Source organism: Podarcis vaucheri (assembly GCF_965113315.1).
Source record: "Podarcis vaucheri genome assembly, chromosome: 2".
NCBI lineage: Eukaryota > Metazoa > Chordata > Lepidosauria > Squamata > Lacertidae > Podarcis > Podarcis vaucheri.
Window position 1 is genome coordinate 70,024,804 of NC_138760.1, and position 19,656 is coordinate 70,044,459.

The 19,656-nt window shown below is 37.0% G+C and overlaps 1 protein-coding gene across 1 annotated transcript in view; it reads left to right on the forward strand.

Moving 5' to 3' along the window:
- GALNT10 (polypeptide N-acetylgalactosaminyltransferase 10) overlaps positions 1-19,656 on the forward strand; it is a 33,769-nt gene extending 14,113 nt beyond the window's left edge. Inside the window, exons 3-12 of the mRNA XM_082212029.1 lie at positions 540-678; positions 1,595-1,761; positions 3,542-3,727; positions 5,927-6,110; positions 7,259-7,376; positions 13,352-13,459; positions 14,727-14,948; positions 16,276-16,392; positions 18,139-18,288; positions 19,388-19,656. Of these exons, the coding sequence (XP_082068155.1) occupies positions 540-678; positions 1,595-1,761; positions 3,542-3,727; positions 5,927-6,110; positions 7,259-7,376; positions 13,352-13,459; positions 14,727-14,948; positions 16,276-16,392; positions 18,139-18,288; positions 19,388-19,555 (1,559 nt within the window). The 3' untranslated portion in view covers positions 19,556-19,656. The remainder of the gene's footprint in view (positions 1-539; positions 679-1,594; positions 1,762-3,541; positions 3,728-5,926; positions 6,111-7,258; positions 7,377-13,351; positions 13,460-14,726; positions 14,949-16,275; positions 16,393-18,138; positions 18,289-19,387) is intronic.

The window sequence follows — 19,656 nt, forward strand, 5'->3', positions numbered from 1 at the left end:
AGACTTTATGCAATAGGAGGGAGTTATAAGAGTTAATCAGATTGATCTAGATAGAAATTGAGTGTTTGCCAGACCTGATTTGTGTCCCCCAAAACCAAATATTGGGGCCAACAGAGAACAAGGGCAGGAAAGTTCCCCACATATTTTTAAGAAACTGATTGGCCTTCCTAGGTTGTGTATATTTTGCATCCTATAAATTGAGATAAATCTAGTCCTAAATCTGACCTTTTTTTCAAAATAACAGTTAACAAGGTATTTGTTATAAACACCGTTAAGTGTTCCTATAGTTCTTTCAGTTTTATCATCCGCTTCTCAACTGCTCAATAGTTTTAACAGATGTAAAGTGTGGTGTTTGGACATCATACTGTGTCCTTGATAGAATGTGGCATAATGAGTATTGCCTAGCCAGCCGTGCTAGCTGAGACTAGTGGGAGTTGTAGTCCATAACATCTAGAGGGACCAGATTGACAAAATTCAGAATTCAGCTTTCAGCCACTGGAGTTTTATAAGTATTAATGGCTCCATTTCTTTTGCTGTAGGAAATGGAGAACAGGGAAAACCGTATCCTATGACAGATGCCGAGCGAGTGGACCAGGCATACAGAGAAAATGGCTTTAATATTTTTGTGAGTGACAAAGTTTCTCTCAATCGATCCCTACCAGATATACGACACCCAAAGTAAGTACAAACTTTTCTTGTTACTGAAAGTATGAAGGTTTCTATTTCCAAAATTGGCTTTTCTGTATCCTAACTTGAGTGTCATTCCAATTTGTATTGCCCTTGCTTGTTACATACGTCTGCAGTATCTTGATAGGTTGAATTATCTAATGTATTAAACAAGAAACCTGATAGTTCAGCAACTCTTAACTCTGTCATCAGAGCCAAGAAATAAAGCATAAATATTTATGTATAGAGATTCCAACAGTTGCAAATAAACTCTCCTCTGTATTTTATGTTATTGGTGATTTATTTTAATAGGTTTGCTATAGAGTGGATATGTTTTATTGTCAGTGTTGTTGCTGTTGTTATTTTCTTGCCCATCCTTCACCAGAAGATCCCATATAAACACACAATTAAAACATTGAAACTATCTGAATAAATGAGGAATAGAAAAGAACCCTGTGGATCACGGAACATCTGTTTACTTTGGATGTATCCTCACTTTGAGATTTGGATGTACCCAGGGCTATGCAATGCCCTTAAAATTCTCTTCAGCAATCACTCACAGCTTGTATGATACGTATTTTGTAAACAAATTACATTCAAAAAGTGCTGCCTGACAGTCATCCTTCTTTTGGTGTTTGATATGATCTCTCATCTCTTTGACATTCCATCCAAAAAGTTTTTAAAATATCTCCTCCATCCCACTAAGAGGTATCATTTTTTAAGTCTTCGATCTACTATAGCACCAATGGGGAACCTCTGGCCTATGGACCCAGTTAGAATCTTGTTCTTCCTGAATCTGTCCTAATACAGGCTATTATTCAACTGTATGTTTAATATTTAGCTACAATAAGCGAAAAAACTCAAATAATAGTAGTAACCATTCTTTGTATGCTGGTCAAGCTAGTTACTGTGTTCATCTGTCTTGTAGCTGCAATAGCAAGCTATACCTGGAAAACCTCCCCAACACCAGTGTAATAATCCCATTCCACAACGAAGGGTGGTCATCACTTCTCAGAACAGTGCACAGTGTTCTCAATCGCTCTCCTCCTGAACTCATAGCTGAAATTGTACTGGTGGATGATTTCAGTGACAGAGGTACTTTCATTATAATATTTATTTATGCAGACATATGACTGAACAAAAAAAAGGTATATAGCAGATTACTTGTGCAGATATTCTGCTGACAAAATTCATTAAGTGAACCCTGCCCAGTATTCCAAATGTTGTTGCATATAATGGCATATATTCATACACAAAATGCTCCTCTCCAAGGTGTGGAAGATTGTTTGCAATTCTATATTCAGCTTATGGTGGATAACCAATGTTATAACCAACACTATGTGGATAACAACACAATGTGGATAACCAACACTAAGAACTGCCATTCTGGAAATATCCATAGCTAACTAAAACATACACAAAGGTTGTTAGAACAGGAACTGCCATCAAAATTCCTTTATTGCAAACTGACTCCAGAATCTCTTACGTTAAGTCATAGGAGCTTTTTGTGGATTTGTGTTTTAATTTCAACCACTATTCCTTTATCTTGTTTAAATTAAATTATTTCATATACTGGCTTTCAGAATGCTAATTATATTATTGTGTTCAGAGTGGCTCAAATAGCTAATGCTTTATCAAGCATGGAAATCATTTATAGTTGTTGAAATGGAGAACATGTGTTTGTATTATCATTAGATTTTTAGAAATATTTAATAGAGAGTGAGTTTTTATATTAAATAGTGAGTGAGTTTTTCAGGTCCTATTCTTGCCTTTTGGCTAAGATAATGCATGTCTAATGATGTGAAATTATGCAAAGCTGTCCCACAGTGGTTCATTACTACTCCTGATAGCTATTTTCTCCAGTTAAAAAAAGAGCTATGTGACAGTTAAATGAACATTTATTCAGTTTTGAAGTAGCTTGCAAATATATTCTCACATCATATAGCTCACACATATTGCAATTTTTAATAAGAGTTTTGGTTTTAAGAGAGAGAGAGCTTGTATCTTCTATTCCATTTGTATACTTCCCTTCTTCCAAAGATCCCAGGGTGGTTATCTGGATTTGGCAAAGTGGTATGGGCTCCTACAACTGTAGACTTAAGCCACACTGTAGTTAGCGATGTAAAAAACACACACACCCAAAAACTCCAGCCCCTTCATATGATACCCCATACTTGAAATTTAGATCTGACAATGTTGGTAATATACATTCTTACTCTAGTGTCAAGCAAATTATTTGATTAGTGGTTAAGAAAATTGTTTGTACTATTATAGTATGCTTATGGATTAACTACTTGCCTGTTGTATGCCTATCAAAATTAAACCATTACTGTCCACGTGTTTGTGTTTTATTGGCCTGATGTATGTTATTGAATTATATGTAATACTTTAATTTCCTGGTGAAGGTTCTGTGCAACTACCAATACTTTATTATCTTAAAGTTTGTAGCTAGAATAAAGCAATGGCAGTGATCTATTATGAAACTTTGCTTTTCTCAGGATATCTAACCTGACCAACATGAAAGGTCTAAAATGGGATTGTATTTTTAATGGTTCAAGCTGTGCTGTTTGATCAGGTCTTCCTTTCAAAGCTTGCAAAGTGATTTTTTAAAAAAAGTTTTTTCCTAATTTCTGGTGTTTTTCTTATTTCAGTTTTCTAGCTGCTTCATTTACAGCTGTTTCACATTTAGATATGTTTCATGTCTAATAGTCTAGATATAAGATACCAGTATATAAAAATGATAAGATAGCAAAATTATGAAAACACAAAACTATTAAACCTTAAAGGTGTTCCAGATTCTGGAAATTGGGTTTTAAAGTTGGGGAGAAATAAAGAGTAAAGGACTGGATGAGAAATCATTTAATTTTCCATGCAGAACACTTAAAAAAGCGCTTGGAGGACTATATGGCCCAGTTTCCCAAAGTGAGGATTCTCCGAACTAAGAAGAGAGAAGGGTTGATAAGAACTCGTATGCTGGGAGCTTCTGTTGCTATAGGAGATGTTATTACTTTTTTGGACTCTCACTGTGAGGCCAATGTGAACTGGTTGCCACCCCTTTTAGGTAAGCAGACTATCTCATTCATTGTTTATTTATATGATTTTTATCCCACCTTTCTAATGCATTCACATCACTCAAGCCAGTGCATAACAAGTAACACTACAATTTCGTAATAAATTCCCAATATCAACATGTATTTCAGTCTGATAATCACATGTCCTGATATGGCATTTCTAGCTATACTTTCTAGCTATATGAAATACAGAGGCTTACAATCTGACTTAAAACTAAAATTTCATCCATAATTTAATTTTATTGCTCTGGGACTTCTCAGAACTTTTTTCTACAAAAAGTCAGTATCTGGCATATATAAAGACTGCTGACATGAGTTACTCAGATAATGCCTCAGTGTGATTCTCTTTGAGAAAGGGTGAGAAGGTACTTGGATAAAATGAAGGTTCAAAATAGGATTGTCTTTTTAATGGCTCTGGCTGTGTTGCTTGATCATGTCTTCCTTTCAACGCTTGCAAAGTGATCTTTAAAAAGTGTTTCTAATTTCAGATGTTTTTCTGATTTCAGTTTTTTAGCTGCAGTTGATTCACATTTAGCTATGTTTCATGTCTAATAGTCTAGGCAAAGATATATAAAACATGCATTTTACCATATACTTGGATGATGGTCCTGTTGTGACTCACCATGGATCAGGCTGCAACCGCTGAAGCCCAGTGAAATATATAATCCAGCTGTGTTGGTGAATTCAAGTTAGAAAGTCGTTTTATTTGTTTTGTGAGGATGTTTTGCCTGAATTATTTCCTGCCTGAATCTAACACAGAACTTAAACACATTATGGCTGACTGGCATATTGGCTTGTGGAAATAGTTTTGAACTTATAGAAAAAATAGGCTATTAACAGACCATTGTTTAAAACAAGGCTTGGCTGGTAATTGTTTGCTTGCTCCACGCAGAGTAGTCTCTCACTTTGAATTATTATTTTTGCTTTGTTTTGTTTTGGTTGACAGATAAACAGAAAAGAATATAACATTTGGATGACAAAATAGTGAGGCATTTGGATATCTGTTAATTTTTGTCTAATACCAAGGTAAACAGGCTTTTCAGATGTGTGTGTATAGACATTCAACATTAGAAGCCTGCAACTGGCCTGCTTAGTTCACATATAATATGTGAAAAATGGCCTTCTCTTGCTGCTTGGCCCTAATTGTCCTCTTAAGGCTACAATGTCACAGTGCTGCAGCCCTAGTAAGTGCATTCCCTATCTATGTAGCTGTTAAAATACAGTTACCCAGCCAATGCTTCAAATCTTTAAGAACCACCACAAAGTTTTTGGGCCTTCCCTGGTTTTTACTTCCCTTATGCCAATAAAGTGCAGCCAATGCTACCCCCAGGACTGCATGAGGTTTTGCTCTAAACTTCTTTTTCCCTTCTTTCCTCAGTGTCTCCACAGCTCCACAATTTTTAGACAGCTTCCCCCATTGTCCCATTTTATTAAGCTTCTGTTGCACTTTCTTCGTTCACCCATAGTGTTTCATAACCTTAGTGCTGAAATTTCTTCAGAGACTCCTCTTTGATTAGCCCATTGCCTCTGTTCACTGTCCTTTGTCTGTCTCTCAGTTCTTATCCTTCAGTCACCTTGCTTCTGAACCATAGTTTCCTGGTTTCATGGCACCTCTTCCCAGAGGTCTGCCTGTCCCACACAGCTACTGCTGTCATTAGGACCTGGATAGTGCCAGACTGATGGACTTCCCTCTTGGAAGGTGATCTCACAGACATTAAGGGCTCTGATCCTCAAGCAGTTGCAGTTCTCAATGACTATCACTAGTTCTGCCAACTGGCATTGGGGACTTCAGCTTCACAAGCATTGTGCATTGTGCAATCCCCTACCTCAACTTGTTAATAGGTGTAAATCTGAATAGGTAGACTAAATTCAACTCCAAGTGTATATGTGCTCCCAAACGTTACCTTTCCAACACTATTATTTTATGTAGTCTTTGGGAGAGCATGAAAAATCACCAATGAATGTGAAACTCCTGTATTCAGCAAGACTATAATTTTTTCCTGATTGGTAGATAGTTCACATTTGAATTAGATTACCCATGTGTGTTTCGTGGAAAGAGGAGAAAAATCACAAAATCGTGTAACTGTTCTTCTGAATATATTCTTTATGGAGTATTGTAGAAACAATTGTGTTTGCAACTCCTTTCATCTGTAGCAAAATAATGTTACATGTTTCTATCTATTCCCCAGACCGCATTGCTCGAAATCGCAAAACTATTGTTTGTCCAATGATTGATGTAATTGACCATGACCACTTTGGCTATGAAACACAAGCTGGAGATGCAATGCGAGGTGCATTTGACTGGGAGATGTATTACAAGCGGATACCCATTCCTCCTGAATTACAGAAACCTGACCCGAGTGACCCTTTTGAGTAAGTTCATGAAACAAAGTGTGAATAGGTGTTTAACCAGCTAGGCTCTTGACACTGGTGCTTTCAAACGGATAGAAACTATCCTTGGCCATCACAAGTAATGTTTCATTTCAAAAGATAAAATTCTTTTGTGTTATCTCTGTCTACTACAACTTTTTGAAAAGAGATAATAAGGTCCATTTCAGATGTATAAAAATAATTTCAATTGCATAATTGAAATAAGTCAGAATGGTGGGTATTTAATAGAACATATTGCATGCTGGTACAAATTAAATCAAAACGTAAACTTTATTTTCTTAATAATTATGAATTCAGTTAATATAGTGGTAGAATAGCCTCGCCAGGTTGGTCCATGCTTTGGTAACCTCAGCACACTTTATTTTTTCTTAACCTTTGTTGCTATGTGTGGGTAAAAATGCAGCATTGTTAAATTAAAGATTTGATTCAGAGTATTTATTATTATTATTATTTATACCCCGCCCATCTGGCTGAGTTTCCCCAGCCACTCCGGGGGCAGCTCCCAATCTAGTGTTAAAAACAATACAGCATTAAATATTAAAAACTTCCCTAAACAGGGCTGCCTTCAGGCGTCTTTAGGATAGCCGCTTATTTCCTTGACATCTGATGGGAGGGTGTTCCACAGGGCAGGCGCCACTACCAAGAAGGCCCTCTGTCTGGTTCCCTGTAACCTCACTTCTTGCAATGAGGGAACTGCTAAAAGGCCCTCAAAGCTGGATCTCAGTGTCCAGGCTGAACGATGGGGGTGGAGACGCTCCTTCAGGTATACGGGACCGAGGCCGCTTTGCCGCCTAGACCAATTAAGGGGAGGAAGAATGTTAAAAGGTACAACATTGGGCTCTTGTTAGATAATGTGGGCTGTATTCCCACACAGATTGACACCTTCCACTATTGGAGGTCTCGTTAATTCATTCTGAAGTAAACTGCCAAGTTCTCCTGGGTTCATAGTTTAAAGATATACTGTGCAACAACATCACATAGATTAAAAATATTAAGGTGGAGCAGTAGAAAAAATATTTAAGTATGAAATGTGATTTCAGGAATGTAATTTATTGATATATGGATGTAATGGTGGCATAACTATAATGATAGGTTTTGTAATGTGAAGGATTTCCCCCTCCCCCCTTAAGATCTCCTGTAATGGCTGGAGGACTGTTTGCAGTCGACAGAAAGTGGTTCTGGGAGCTGGGAGGATATGATGCAGGCCTGGAAATATGGGGTGGAGAACAGTATGAAATATCATTTAAGGTGAGTTATGTTCCCTGAAAACTTTTATTTGAAAAAATGCTGAATAATGAAGTAGTTTATAGACATGAAGCACCAGTTTGCAGTCTTTGTTTTTTTGTGTGTTTATAAAATAAAAGTGTTGAAAGGATTTCTGCAACATTTCTTGAAAAGAACATTTTACTGTAATAAACCAAAAATATGGCTAAGAATCGAAAGCCTCTGTGAGGTTACATGCTAACTGCTAAATGATACCTGATCTGTAATATGAGAAGTGAATATTTGAGTGATTGATAGACAAACTGAAAGGCAATCGGTTTCTGCTAAGCTGGTTACGTAGCCAATAGTAAGCCAAGGAAGCAGGAGCATAATGAATGAATAGAATATTATTTTTGTAAGTGTCATGAAACAAAATGGCTTGCTGCTATAGTCTTCTGTACATAGAACACTCTATTGTCATAAGCTGGAACAAATGAATAAATTCATGTGGCCACCTCATCAAATTAAGAAGCTAGCTACTCATGGATCAGCTTGTTCATTGACCTATGTGAGCTATGAGTTTACTTACCAGAATTTGTTAAGTAGAATAAATACAACTGAGGTCTTCAGCAGTACTTCTGGTGATTAAAAGGCAAACATTAGATTAATTAACAACTTGGTTACTGTAGTTAGCAAATATTTTAATGTCTTTATTCTCCAATGCTTTTGTGTTTTAGCTTTAGTTTTGCCTTGTGTTTGCAATTATTTCTGAAATTTTTTTTAATACATAGCCATTCTAGTAGGTCCTGCATCCAAGTAAATAAGCCCCACTGCCTCAATATGAATCCAACCAACTTGCAAAGATCACAGGGGATAATTTTGCCATGCCAACAGCCCTTCCCTGAATATTATAATTACTTTTTTTTCCTGCTCACCCCAAGTAGTTTTTCAAATCTGAACTGTGATGCAAAAAGCCATCAAACTACATTAATTTGACAATTAACATGCAGCAAACAACATTTTCATCTTATTGTTTAACTACAAAAAGCTAAGTGATAAAGACATATTGAAGGTTTCTTATTTCCTCTGTGAGATTTCTTTACAGTAGGTTCCATTTATCCCTTTTACTAGTGTGGGTAAAGAAATAGGGTAATAATGTAATTCTCTGCAGGAGATGGTAAAAGCAGCATTCATCTCTTCCAATTCGGACATTTTCAAAAACAGTAGTTTCCAAGAGTGATGACAGTGACTCTGCAAGCTCTTTGTCTTTGAAATGCTGGAGCAGACACTATTCGATCTGCAGGAAATAAGAATACTTCATTCATCTGCCTACTTGCACACTGTATTGCAGAGTTTTATTTCAGGCCAAGGATGATAATTTATGGTGGGTTAAATTCACTCTAATTAAATCCCAGCAGAAGTCGTCCTTTCTTTGTATTGTTCAACAGAAAAAGATGTTTCACTGAAATGGTGTGTTTTCAGGAGTTATGATAGATTGATGCTTTCATCTGTGGCTGATAGAAATTCTGATAAAGTAATAAGAATAAAAGATTTGTTCATTAGCAACAAGAACACAGGGTTTTTGAGGCCTAACAGCTATGAAACTTCATATTCAATTTCAAAACTGCATCTGTTTAAACATAAAAAGATGCTGCCTCCAAAGGAGCACAAAGAATCCACCTAGCACTTCTTCCAAGTAAAATAAATGGGAAATGTTATGTTTCAAAGACCAAATTTTCAACCCATTTTTGACCAACTTTCCCCCCTCCCTTCATTAATCTATTCCAGATTATTGCTAGGGAATTATTACTTGGGGAACTGTGTAAGAAAAGGGAAATTATCAGTTCCCAGCAATTCTAGGAGATAACAAAGGATAGTGTTAATTACTGCACTTATCATTTCATTTCTTTTAATGTAGGGGAATTCCTTTATATACTCACTGGAGCATGTTTGCGTGACATTAGGGAACCTAATTGTCTCTTGTCTTATGTAGCTTATAGGAAGGACCTGCTTCTCCAAAAAGATTCCTGTATCTTGAAAGTTTTTTGATAGCCTGCTCTGGATGAGGATGAAGTAGTCCTATGCAGTCAGCGGTTAAGGAGCTTTTACCTTGTGCTGGTTGCAAGTGAGGCCAGTTTTCTTCAGGTAGATTTTAGAAATGTACAATTTGTATTGCTTTTGATGGGAATTAGTTGAATTACTATAAAAATGTTTCCAAGTGTTTAATTTTCACCCAAAAGATATTTCTCTTTGCAAGATTATTTTTAAGGACTATTAGGTAGTGTAAATATAGCCTGTCCTCTAGAGCAAATGTTTACATTGAATAAAATAGGCATTTAAGTATAGACAGACTCATAGTTCAATGAGGATACCCATCAAGCTTGGAATGACAGCTATATTTTGAGATTTGATGCAGATCTCTGATTCTCTGCTTATTCTTGATCAGATTGCTGGTTGTAACATAATGACATGGAATCTCTATCCAACTTCTCTGATGGTTTTCCTATTTTGGCTTTGGATGTGAAGTCTTAGGGGATTCTACAGCAGTCCTGCTTCCTTCTTAGCTATCCACTTTCTTCAAGGGACAAACTAGACATGACATGGTTTTAAACTATGGAAAGGAAGAATACGAATAAAATTATGATGCTGCTGATTAAAATGCATGTATGCATGTAACTTTTTTACATGTTTATGCTCTCTGGAAGACTTAGAAACAGAGTTTCTGTTCTCTGGAAGACTTAGAAACAGAAGAACCTTGCTTTTCAGATTTCTCTCTTGCTGCTTATAATATGTTTGCACTGGATTACATTTTTAGTGCTGTGTTTTCTACAGAGTTATTGTATATCACTGATTAATGCTAGTTATTACTTCTCATGATATTTTATTTCTCCCCTGTCAGAGCTGTGATTTTTATATAAAGCTAGCTTTTTTGTGCTTTGTACTATGAACAGTGTTGAATAGATTTTGTTTATATAGGCCTCTGCTTGGGATCAGTAGCTACACAGATAGGAATTTAGGTAGCTTTTAACTAGTTTGGGAGGGTGGAAGTTTAAGAAGTATGTAATCTATGGCACAATAATATATATGCTTTGGTTTATAATTTTTTTATTATACCCTACACCCTAACCACTACACAACATTGACTTTCCTCATAATAGCAGATAGTCTTGGTATGGCCAGTCTGAACTCCTTTCTTGTAAAATAAGACAAGCGACAGGGTGATTGCAAGGCATAAACAGTGCAATCCTGTTATTGAATGCAGATGGACAAATATTGGCATTGTTTAAGAGGCAACAATGAGCTGTGTGCTGCCCAACATACATAAAATCAGGAGTATCTTATCTGTCTGCTAGTAGCTACTGTTTTCTACCAAGAACAGCTGCTTGATAGACACTTGCTATTTTTAATTTCAGTGCTACCTTTTTAATTCTTACCTTCTTTTTCCTTCTAGTGTATAAGGCTCTCTTTCTACCAATCTCTCTTTTTACAGAGAATGATAGTTTTCTTTATGCAGGTTGTAATGAATTCTGTCATCACACAAAGGGATTGCTAATAAAATGAATCAAAGCAGCAATGAAAATGAATAGGATGTCTGCTTTTGAAATTAGATTTGTGTTTGAGTAGCACATTATCAGTTGAAAACATGAGTGTTTTTAAAAGCAGTTGAGCTGGGTAAGTGTGAGAGAAGGATATCTGCAGCACATTGACAGGATCTCATAAGCCAGTGGACAAATAGATTGTGTAATCAGAAGTTGTAATTTTTAATAATGGAATGTGTTAATTCATAATGAAGATATTTCTGAAATGCTATGTAAGTCAGACAACACTGGTTCCATCTTCTTAGACGTTTTGGGCCTTTACATATTGGGAGCTATCCAGTTTTAGTCAGGATCAGAATAGGCCCATTTAAAGTTACTGTCTATTGATTTCAGTGTGCCTATTCTGAGTATAACTTAGATGTATATCACCTGTTGTATTTTAATTTTAGCCTGTCCGCTGTTGATCTAATTTCTTTGCTTGGAAGTGTTCTTGTAGCTGTGAGACAATTATGGCCACACTGTGAAGTTCATGGGGGAAATGCTTTCCCCCAGTTGCTTTTGAAGATCCTTTGCCATCCAAGCATTTCTTGCGAGAAGGAGGCTTAGGCCCAGATGAAAAGCATCAATCTCTCAGGCTGATTATGTTCTCAGCTAACATAGCTAAACACACTCCTACCCTGGGTGGAGCTAGTATATTCACGTTGCCCTCAGTTACCCAAAACCATGCCCCTAAACATTGTTGTAACTGTTGCAATCCCCGCTGGAACCTTAGGGTGAAGGGGTGGTAATAAATTAAAATAATAATATTCAACTAATTTTTACTCTGAGTAGACCAATTTAAATTAATAGAGCAACTTATTCATGTTCATTATTTTCAGTAGATTTATGCTGAGTAAAATTTAATTGATTACCACCCAGTGTATCCATTAAGAATGGACTAATTAGTCGGTTTCAGTTCCTCTCAGTTCTTCATATTTCTTATCTTAATTCTTCTTTTGTCCCATTTTCACATTATTTCATAAACATTTTGGAAAATCCTACATGGAAATAGGCAAGCATTTTCACTTGCATTTCTCCTAATATAAACATTTTAATACAATTTTGTCTAACATAAGTAATTGTCTAATATAATGCATTTTAAACTTTATTTCCATTAATGTGTACACCTCCCCCTAATACACATATTTTTATACATAACTTTAAGTTTGGGAACTGCATCCTAAAATTAAAAAAAAATGAAGGATAGCTGCATTTCAATTTGCATATTTGCTCAGTAAATGTGAATGAGGTAGGTTCACATTACAATGCTAACAATACCAATTTCTTCCCCATTCCTTGTATCCATTAATGAAACTGCCCATCTGGAAACTGCTCTTTTTGAATTCAAAAATTGATTCAGGGTTGTCACTTATCAAAACCAATGGTGAGCAGTACATTCTCACCACTGTTGAATTCATATTTGACAGGCAAGTCAAAGACTGCTTAATATTTAGTTTCCTCTACAGAATAAAAGCTGGGAAATGTTTTAATGAAACCTTTGTTGGATCATTAAAATGTTTACCTTAGCAAATCTAGCCAGACAATCCTTTTTAAGACATTTCAGAGCCAGTCTGTTAATAAATGGGCATGGTACTTTAATACAGATTATGTACATTATTAATCAAAGTACTTAAATTTAATAAGCCTACTGGAATGCATGCACTCAACACTACATCTGTTTCAATTACCTAGACTGGCAAAACTTATATCCATGTTTAATCTAGGTATCAAGGAAAGTTCCTAGAGAATGTTGGCACAGATTCAATGCTTCCTGAAGAGAAAATAATTTTGTTGACCCTTGTTGTTGTTGTTTAGTCGATTAGTTGTGTCTGACACTTTGTGACCTTCCTTGGACATAAATAGAGCCATAATTCTGCAAGTAGCATTTAGTTAATTTATGCTCCATTTTAAAAAAAAATAGTTATGCACTTTTGCTAATTTCAGGAATACATCAGCATATGTATTTCTGCAAAAGCAGCAGTGGAAGGGCATGTTGACACTGTAGTAGAGTTACAAAATAGCAAGTAAGGTGTTGATGTGTGACCTAAAATCTTTAACTTTCTCCAGATAACTCTGAGATTTTTCATAATAACACTACATAAGAATCTACAAAAGTATTCAACTTTAGTAGTCATGTGTTTACATGTGCATTAACTTTCAGAATTCTTTAAACTACCTAAGCTACATACTGCTTTTGATTCATGCTAGGTTCATTTCTTGGTGTTGGATCTGGTGGTATTTTTATGTCACAGTGGTGACATAGTTTCAAAGATGCACAACTTTAAAAGCTTGTATAACATGAGGTCTGAATGCATTTATGATGTTTTAAAAATAGTTTACTAAGGTAACAAACTTACTACTTGATATGACTTTGAAAAAGCTTTGATTTCCATCATATTCAGAAAATTCTGATCCGTGCTTACTCTCTCTGGCATCTGACAGGTATGGATGTGTGGGGGTCGTATGGAAGATATTCCTTGTTCCCGTGTTGGTCATATCTACAGAAAATATGTTCCTTACAAGGTTCCTTCAGGAGTCAGCTTGGCAAGAGTAAGAGCCTGTCTTGCTAAATTTCCTTTGTTCCTTGTATTCAGTCAAGATGCAATCTTCTAAAAAGATAGTGGGTGAGATGCATTTTTTAACATTAGTGCAAGAAGTTTGGGAGTTGACATTGTTTTGCAAGAAAATGATAGCACACAAGCTGAACTCTCACAAACCATAAAAATAGTTGCTCTAAGGGTTGCGCTACATCTTTCTGTAGTGTAGAAGTTGTCACATTTGCCTAATACACTGAAGGTCCCATTTCAAAACCAGACAGAAATAGGTAAATATTCTGGGGGAAGGGCCACAGCTCTCTGGTAGAGCATCTGCTTTTCATACAGAAGGCCCATGGCACCTCTCTGTCTGAAACCCTGGTAACCAGTTGCCAGTCATTGTAGACAATACTGAGCTAGATAGATCAGTACTTTGAGTCAGTATAAGGTAGTTTCCTTTGTTCCTGTTGTGAGATACTCATTGGATTAGGTTGCTGCACTAGACTAAGAACTGAACAAGGCTACGTATAACAATGGCTGTTGGTTGAGCTGGCTGCCACATTTTGATATTATCCTTTATCCTTAGCTTTCTATGTATTAAAAACCCATTAGCATGACAAACATCATCCCCCCAGTGAAGGGCAAATGTGTCAATGATAGGATGATTCCTTTAAACTGGCAGGACATCTGAAATCAGATTGATTCACATTAATATATTCTTCAGGATAATTCAAAATATGTACACATGAGGATCCTCATTGTTACTACCCAGAAATTAAAAGTTTGTCCTCTCGCATGAGTGAATTTGTCCTCTCACGTTGGTGAATTTTCATATGCAAAGATGAGTGCTTTTATTTGGTATTCAGAATTATGTATTTTAAAGGGTAGATACTCCCTCTGGTGGGAAAAGACAGTAACAGAAGAAGAAGAAGAAACATGACTGAAAAGGCTTCTCTCTCCCTCAGTCACAATTAACTACCTAAAGAACACAATTACTTTTAAAGTTCTTTTTGATGAAATACAGTAGATGCTCAGGGCCCAGTTTAATTCAACCTTTATAGAATGTTCTGGTTGTCTGACTCCTTGGAAGAGCAGTCGTCTTACTGTACCATCTGATTGGGTTTGGACTTATTAATGTAGTATTTCGAAGTCCCTAAAGCTCTTTATGCATGTCTCCATATAAGGCAGCTAATTAATCTCTCATATGTGGATCCTGTATAATTCAAATTTATGGATTTGCTTTTTTTCAATTCTTCATTTCAAATATATTGTCAACTATGTAGAACCTGAAGCGTGTTGCTGAGGTGTGGATGGATGAATATGCAGAGTACATTTACCAGAGGAGACCTGAATATCGGCATCTGTCTGCAGGAGATGTGACTGCTCAGAAAGAACTTCGCAGTAATCTCAACTGCAAAAGTTTCAAGTGGTTCATGAATGAAGTTGCTTGGGACTTGCAAAAGTTCTATCCACCAGTGGAGCCTCCAGCAGCTGCCTGGGGAGAGGTTGGTTTATTCAAGAAATTCAGCTGTATCAAGAAGTCCCAGCCATGCCATGGTGTATGGTTGCAGATCAAACCACAGGATTCCCAGTACCCGCTGAGTCCATCTTTGAGTGAAATTGTTGTGCATGCTTACTTCTGTACATACTTGATGGTGCAGAACTTTACAGAAAGGATGGGAAACCTGAGGCCTTCCCAAAGTTGCTGGACTTCCAACTCCCATAAGTGCCAGCCAACAGAGCCAATGGCCATGTATGATGGGAGGTGTGATCTAACAACACCAGTTTCCATATTCCTGTCATGCAGGAATTTAATGAATGTATATGAATATGGCTAGAAAAAGTTGTTTTCAATACACTTCAGAATCCATTAGCAGAAAGACTAACTTTACTAAAACTATTGAAAACAATACACACTGAACTTCTGAGGTATGTTTGCTGCTTAAGATTTACTTACTCTGACAGCCCATTATCAGGTTTAACCCTGACCTAAGTAAATCCAAGGCTTTGATCATTTCTTTTTTAATATCACTGCCTTCACAATTCTCCACTGAAGCCACTTGTTAAATGGCTCTCAAGCTCAGATGTGTATTCAACATGCTTCTTCTTTTCCTTTGAAACACAGAGCAGATTGTTCTAGATCCCTTTTCTTGGCTTCTCAGTTCTTGAGAATTCTTGTCACATCCACACACATGCATATATAGAAATCATATTGTCTTGTGTCTTTGCATTTATGCCAGCGTTTGCTATGGGATAGCATGGGGGCTGCCTCTATTTCAGCCCCCTGTTTACGCACATTTAATATGTGTGTGACAATGTATATGCACATCGCACCAAACCCAGAAATGACCTGGAAACATCATAAAGACATCACTGAAATGTCACTAAAAGGGCAGAATGGGGTGTTTGCAGGCTTTTTCAGTGCATTTCTATTATACGCGATTTCAATAACATGCGCGGTGCCTCAGAATGTAGCCCCTGTGTAAGCAGGGGACCAATCCAGCAGTTCAAAAGCACACCAGTGCAAGTAGATAAATAGGTACCGTTGCTGTGGGAAGGTAAACGGTGTTTCTGAGCGCTCTGGCTTCCATCACGGTGTTCCGTTGCACCAGAAGTGGTTTAGTCATGCTGACCACATGACTCAAAAAGCTGTCTGTGGACAAACATCAGCTCATTCAGCCTGAAGCGAGATGAGCGCCACATCCCATAGTTGCCTTTGACTGGACTTAACCATCCAGGGCTCCTTTACCTTTTACCTGTACTTCAGTTTCCTTGACTGCCACTTATGTCAAGAAGTTAGATGCAAAGCTAATCAGCAACTTAATCTTTCAGGTCCGTAATGTAGGAACCGGCCTCTGTGCAGATACCAAACATGGAGCCCTTGGTTCCCCACTACGGGTTGAAGCCTGTGTGAAAGGCAGAGGAGAAGCTGCCTGGAACAGTGTGCAGGTATTTGCATTCTTTTTTATAAATATCTCATTCTTAGTGTTTCCACGGGCAGTTTTAGAAAGAACTACTTCATGCAAAGTATGTATTACTGAAATACGACAATAGCTTCACTAATGTAAGACTAAGAGGGGGGTTGCTAGGGGAGTAGAATGTAATCTGCTGGTCTAGATAGTACACAGATGCTGATTATCAAGCTGAAGGCCTTGGTATGTAAACACACCTGGGGTGCAGGAGATGAGTACTTTAAATTATTTGCATGAGTGCTGTGGCAGAAAACCAGTATTATCTGGAGCCAAATTCTGAGGTGAATAGAGAGGAGGCAGACAGGAAAAGGTTAATAAGACACTAGTCATGCAACTGTACTATGCACTGACATTATCATTTCTAAGTATCTTCTGAAACACCATATTAATGAATCTGCTACTATATCCAGTGACCACTTAGTGTTGCGGGAGGTATAATTAACACTCCAGTGGATGCTAATGAGAGATTAAACTGGTTAGGGAATATTTTCACCGAATATTTTCATTTTCTAATGTATAAGATGCTAGAAGTGACAGCTTTATTCTAACATAATATGTAAAATGAAAAGTTGCTGACTACCATTTCAGTTGCCTGGAAATGGAAAATTAAACCAACTGACTTTGAAACTACCATATTTTTCCATGTATAAGACTATATTTTCCCCTATTTTTTCAAGTTTAAAATTGGGGGGGGGGGATGTCATCTATACACTGATAGTGCATATGGGGGATTTCTTTATTTGGAGTCGTGTTATACACAGGGACGTGTTATACACAGAAAAATGTGGTAAATCCAAAAGGCCTGCATGAGTTTTATATGCACTTTATGTTGAGTTGTAAAAATTAATGTGGATGTTGAAATATATTTTTGGTCTAATTCTTCCATAAAGAGATTTCCTTTGTTTTTTATTAGTACTAACAGTAGCAACACGAAGCAGTTGCTTCCATGTCCTCTCATTACTGAACTGGTGTGGTGGTACTTCCAACTCCAGAGATATTCCTGCTGTCCTCCAAAAGAATACAAGCCTATAGAGCTCCAATAACCACACATTGTAGAACTGCTCTTGCTGTAGTGAATCTTGTTGTCTCTCGTTTTTCTTCCTGTTGTTAAATCTTTCAGTGCTAATCAGTTTCAACTAAGGGAAATTACTGTGGCAGATTGTTGGTTATGGTCAGCTGGGTTTTGCTCCAGAGTAGACTCATTGAAATTAATAAGCTTGATTAAGTTAGGTTCATTTTATTCACTTGGTCTGAATAAAATTTAAAAAGCACCCTATATTAGTTCCATTTCTTTTCTTCCCTTATATCTATTTATTTTTTTAGTATATTTATATCCTGTTTTTTAACTTCAAAGTGGCTCACAATATTTATAAACATACAATAGATACTTCAAGAACCACTCACTTAAACCAAACCAAAATCAATCTGCTCCATTTGAGCAACTGATGTTCTTTTCCACAGGACAACTGGTATTAGATGGCCTGGGGGGGCGGTCATTTGCAGGCTTCCAGTTCAAACACAACTGCCATTGTAGAGCTCCTTTTCAGTGTTTGCGTTTCTTAACAATGCCACAATTCTATTTCTATATTTCTTGCCCTGTCCTAAGGAGAGGGTAGTTGTTCTTCACATTGAGTAGTACTGAAGTGCAGGGATGCATAAAACAAAGAAGTCTGGATTTTTGTCCTCATCGTTTGTTCTGAGGGTTTGATGTTTGTCCTAGCAGGTGTTCACATTTAGCTGGCGAGAGGACATCCGTCCAGGAGACCCCCAGCACACAAAGAAATTCTGTTTTGATGCTGTTTCCCACAACAGCCCAGTGACTCTCTATGACTGTCATGGAATGAAGGGGAATCAGCTATGGAAATACAGGAAAGTGAGTGTGTTATTACTCAGAATGTGGAAACCATTACTTCAGCATTATGGTTACCTGTAATATCTTGAAAAATATTCATATTGTAATATTTTGTCCCTATGTTTGGGACAACATGTTAAGTGGAATCCCCTTTTTATTAAAAGAACAATAGGGCATAGTAACATCTCTACCAGAGATAGCAAATAAACCTGCTTGTTGTAAGTGTACCATATAAAGTGGTATTCAACTGTTCCATGGTAGGAACTTTTCCTATCATGCCACTCATATATTACTCTTCTACTTGAGAGCAGGGGGGCTTCTACTTGAGAGCAGGGGGACTTAAACTCCCCTCACCAAACTCCCCTTAGCCAAACTAGCTGGGGCTGATGGGAATTGGAGTCCAACAACAACAACAACTGATGGGCCATAGGCTTTGAAAAGTTTATCCTTTTTTTAAAAAGGAGCAAAGGCCTGGGATTATATTCATGGATGGCAGAAATACTCAAAAGCAATGATAATTGCAGTATCTATAAAGTACAAATTTCCACGATACAAAATAAGGAATCGTAAGGCATGCTTGGGTAAACTGTTGTCATGAGGGCAAGACATCTTTGCAAGGAATCTCAGGGTTCAGATCTCATCATTGACCCCTGCTTCATAATATCAGTGAACCCAATTCTAGCATTCTTAAGCCACATGAAGAAGTGTTGAAGTTCAGTGAGGTGGAGCCCAGACATTCCAGTGCCTGCTTCAGAAAGATTTGGATACAAGCAAGTGTTGAAGACAAGGACAGTAAGTTAACAATATGCTTGCGCGAAACACTATTCCAAGTGAGGTCTAGTAGATAACCGGTTTGATTTGAATAAGGGAAGAGTGATTTTCTTTATCAGTACTCATTTTTTTTATTTCAGTTGTGAAGATAGATATATTTAATTAATTTGTTTGAAATTGCTTAGCTAAAGCAATGTACAATAAATGTGGAGAAATGCTACTTCTAAAGAAGAGCTGCTGTTAGATGATAAGTGATAAAATGACAGATACATTTTTCTTTTAAGCTGCTTTCTGAAGTCTGTGGCATATATTCAAGTCCAGCAAACTGATTTCTAATTTTCATCCTTAGGACAAGACTCTTTACCACCCAGTAAGTGGCAGCTGCATGGACTGTAGTGAGAGTGACCGAAAAATCTTCATGAGCACGTGCAATCCTTCCTCTCCAACACAGCAGTGGATATTTGAACACACAAATTCAACAGTCTTGGAAAACTTTAACAAGAACCTTGATCTTTAAAGACTATCTATATGTATATATTACAGCTATAATTTTTACAGGGGAGATGACAAATTTTTTAAAAGAATAATTTTTTAAAAACAATAAAAGGGAAAATCTCA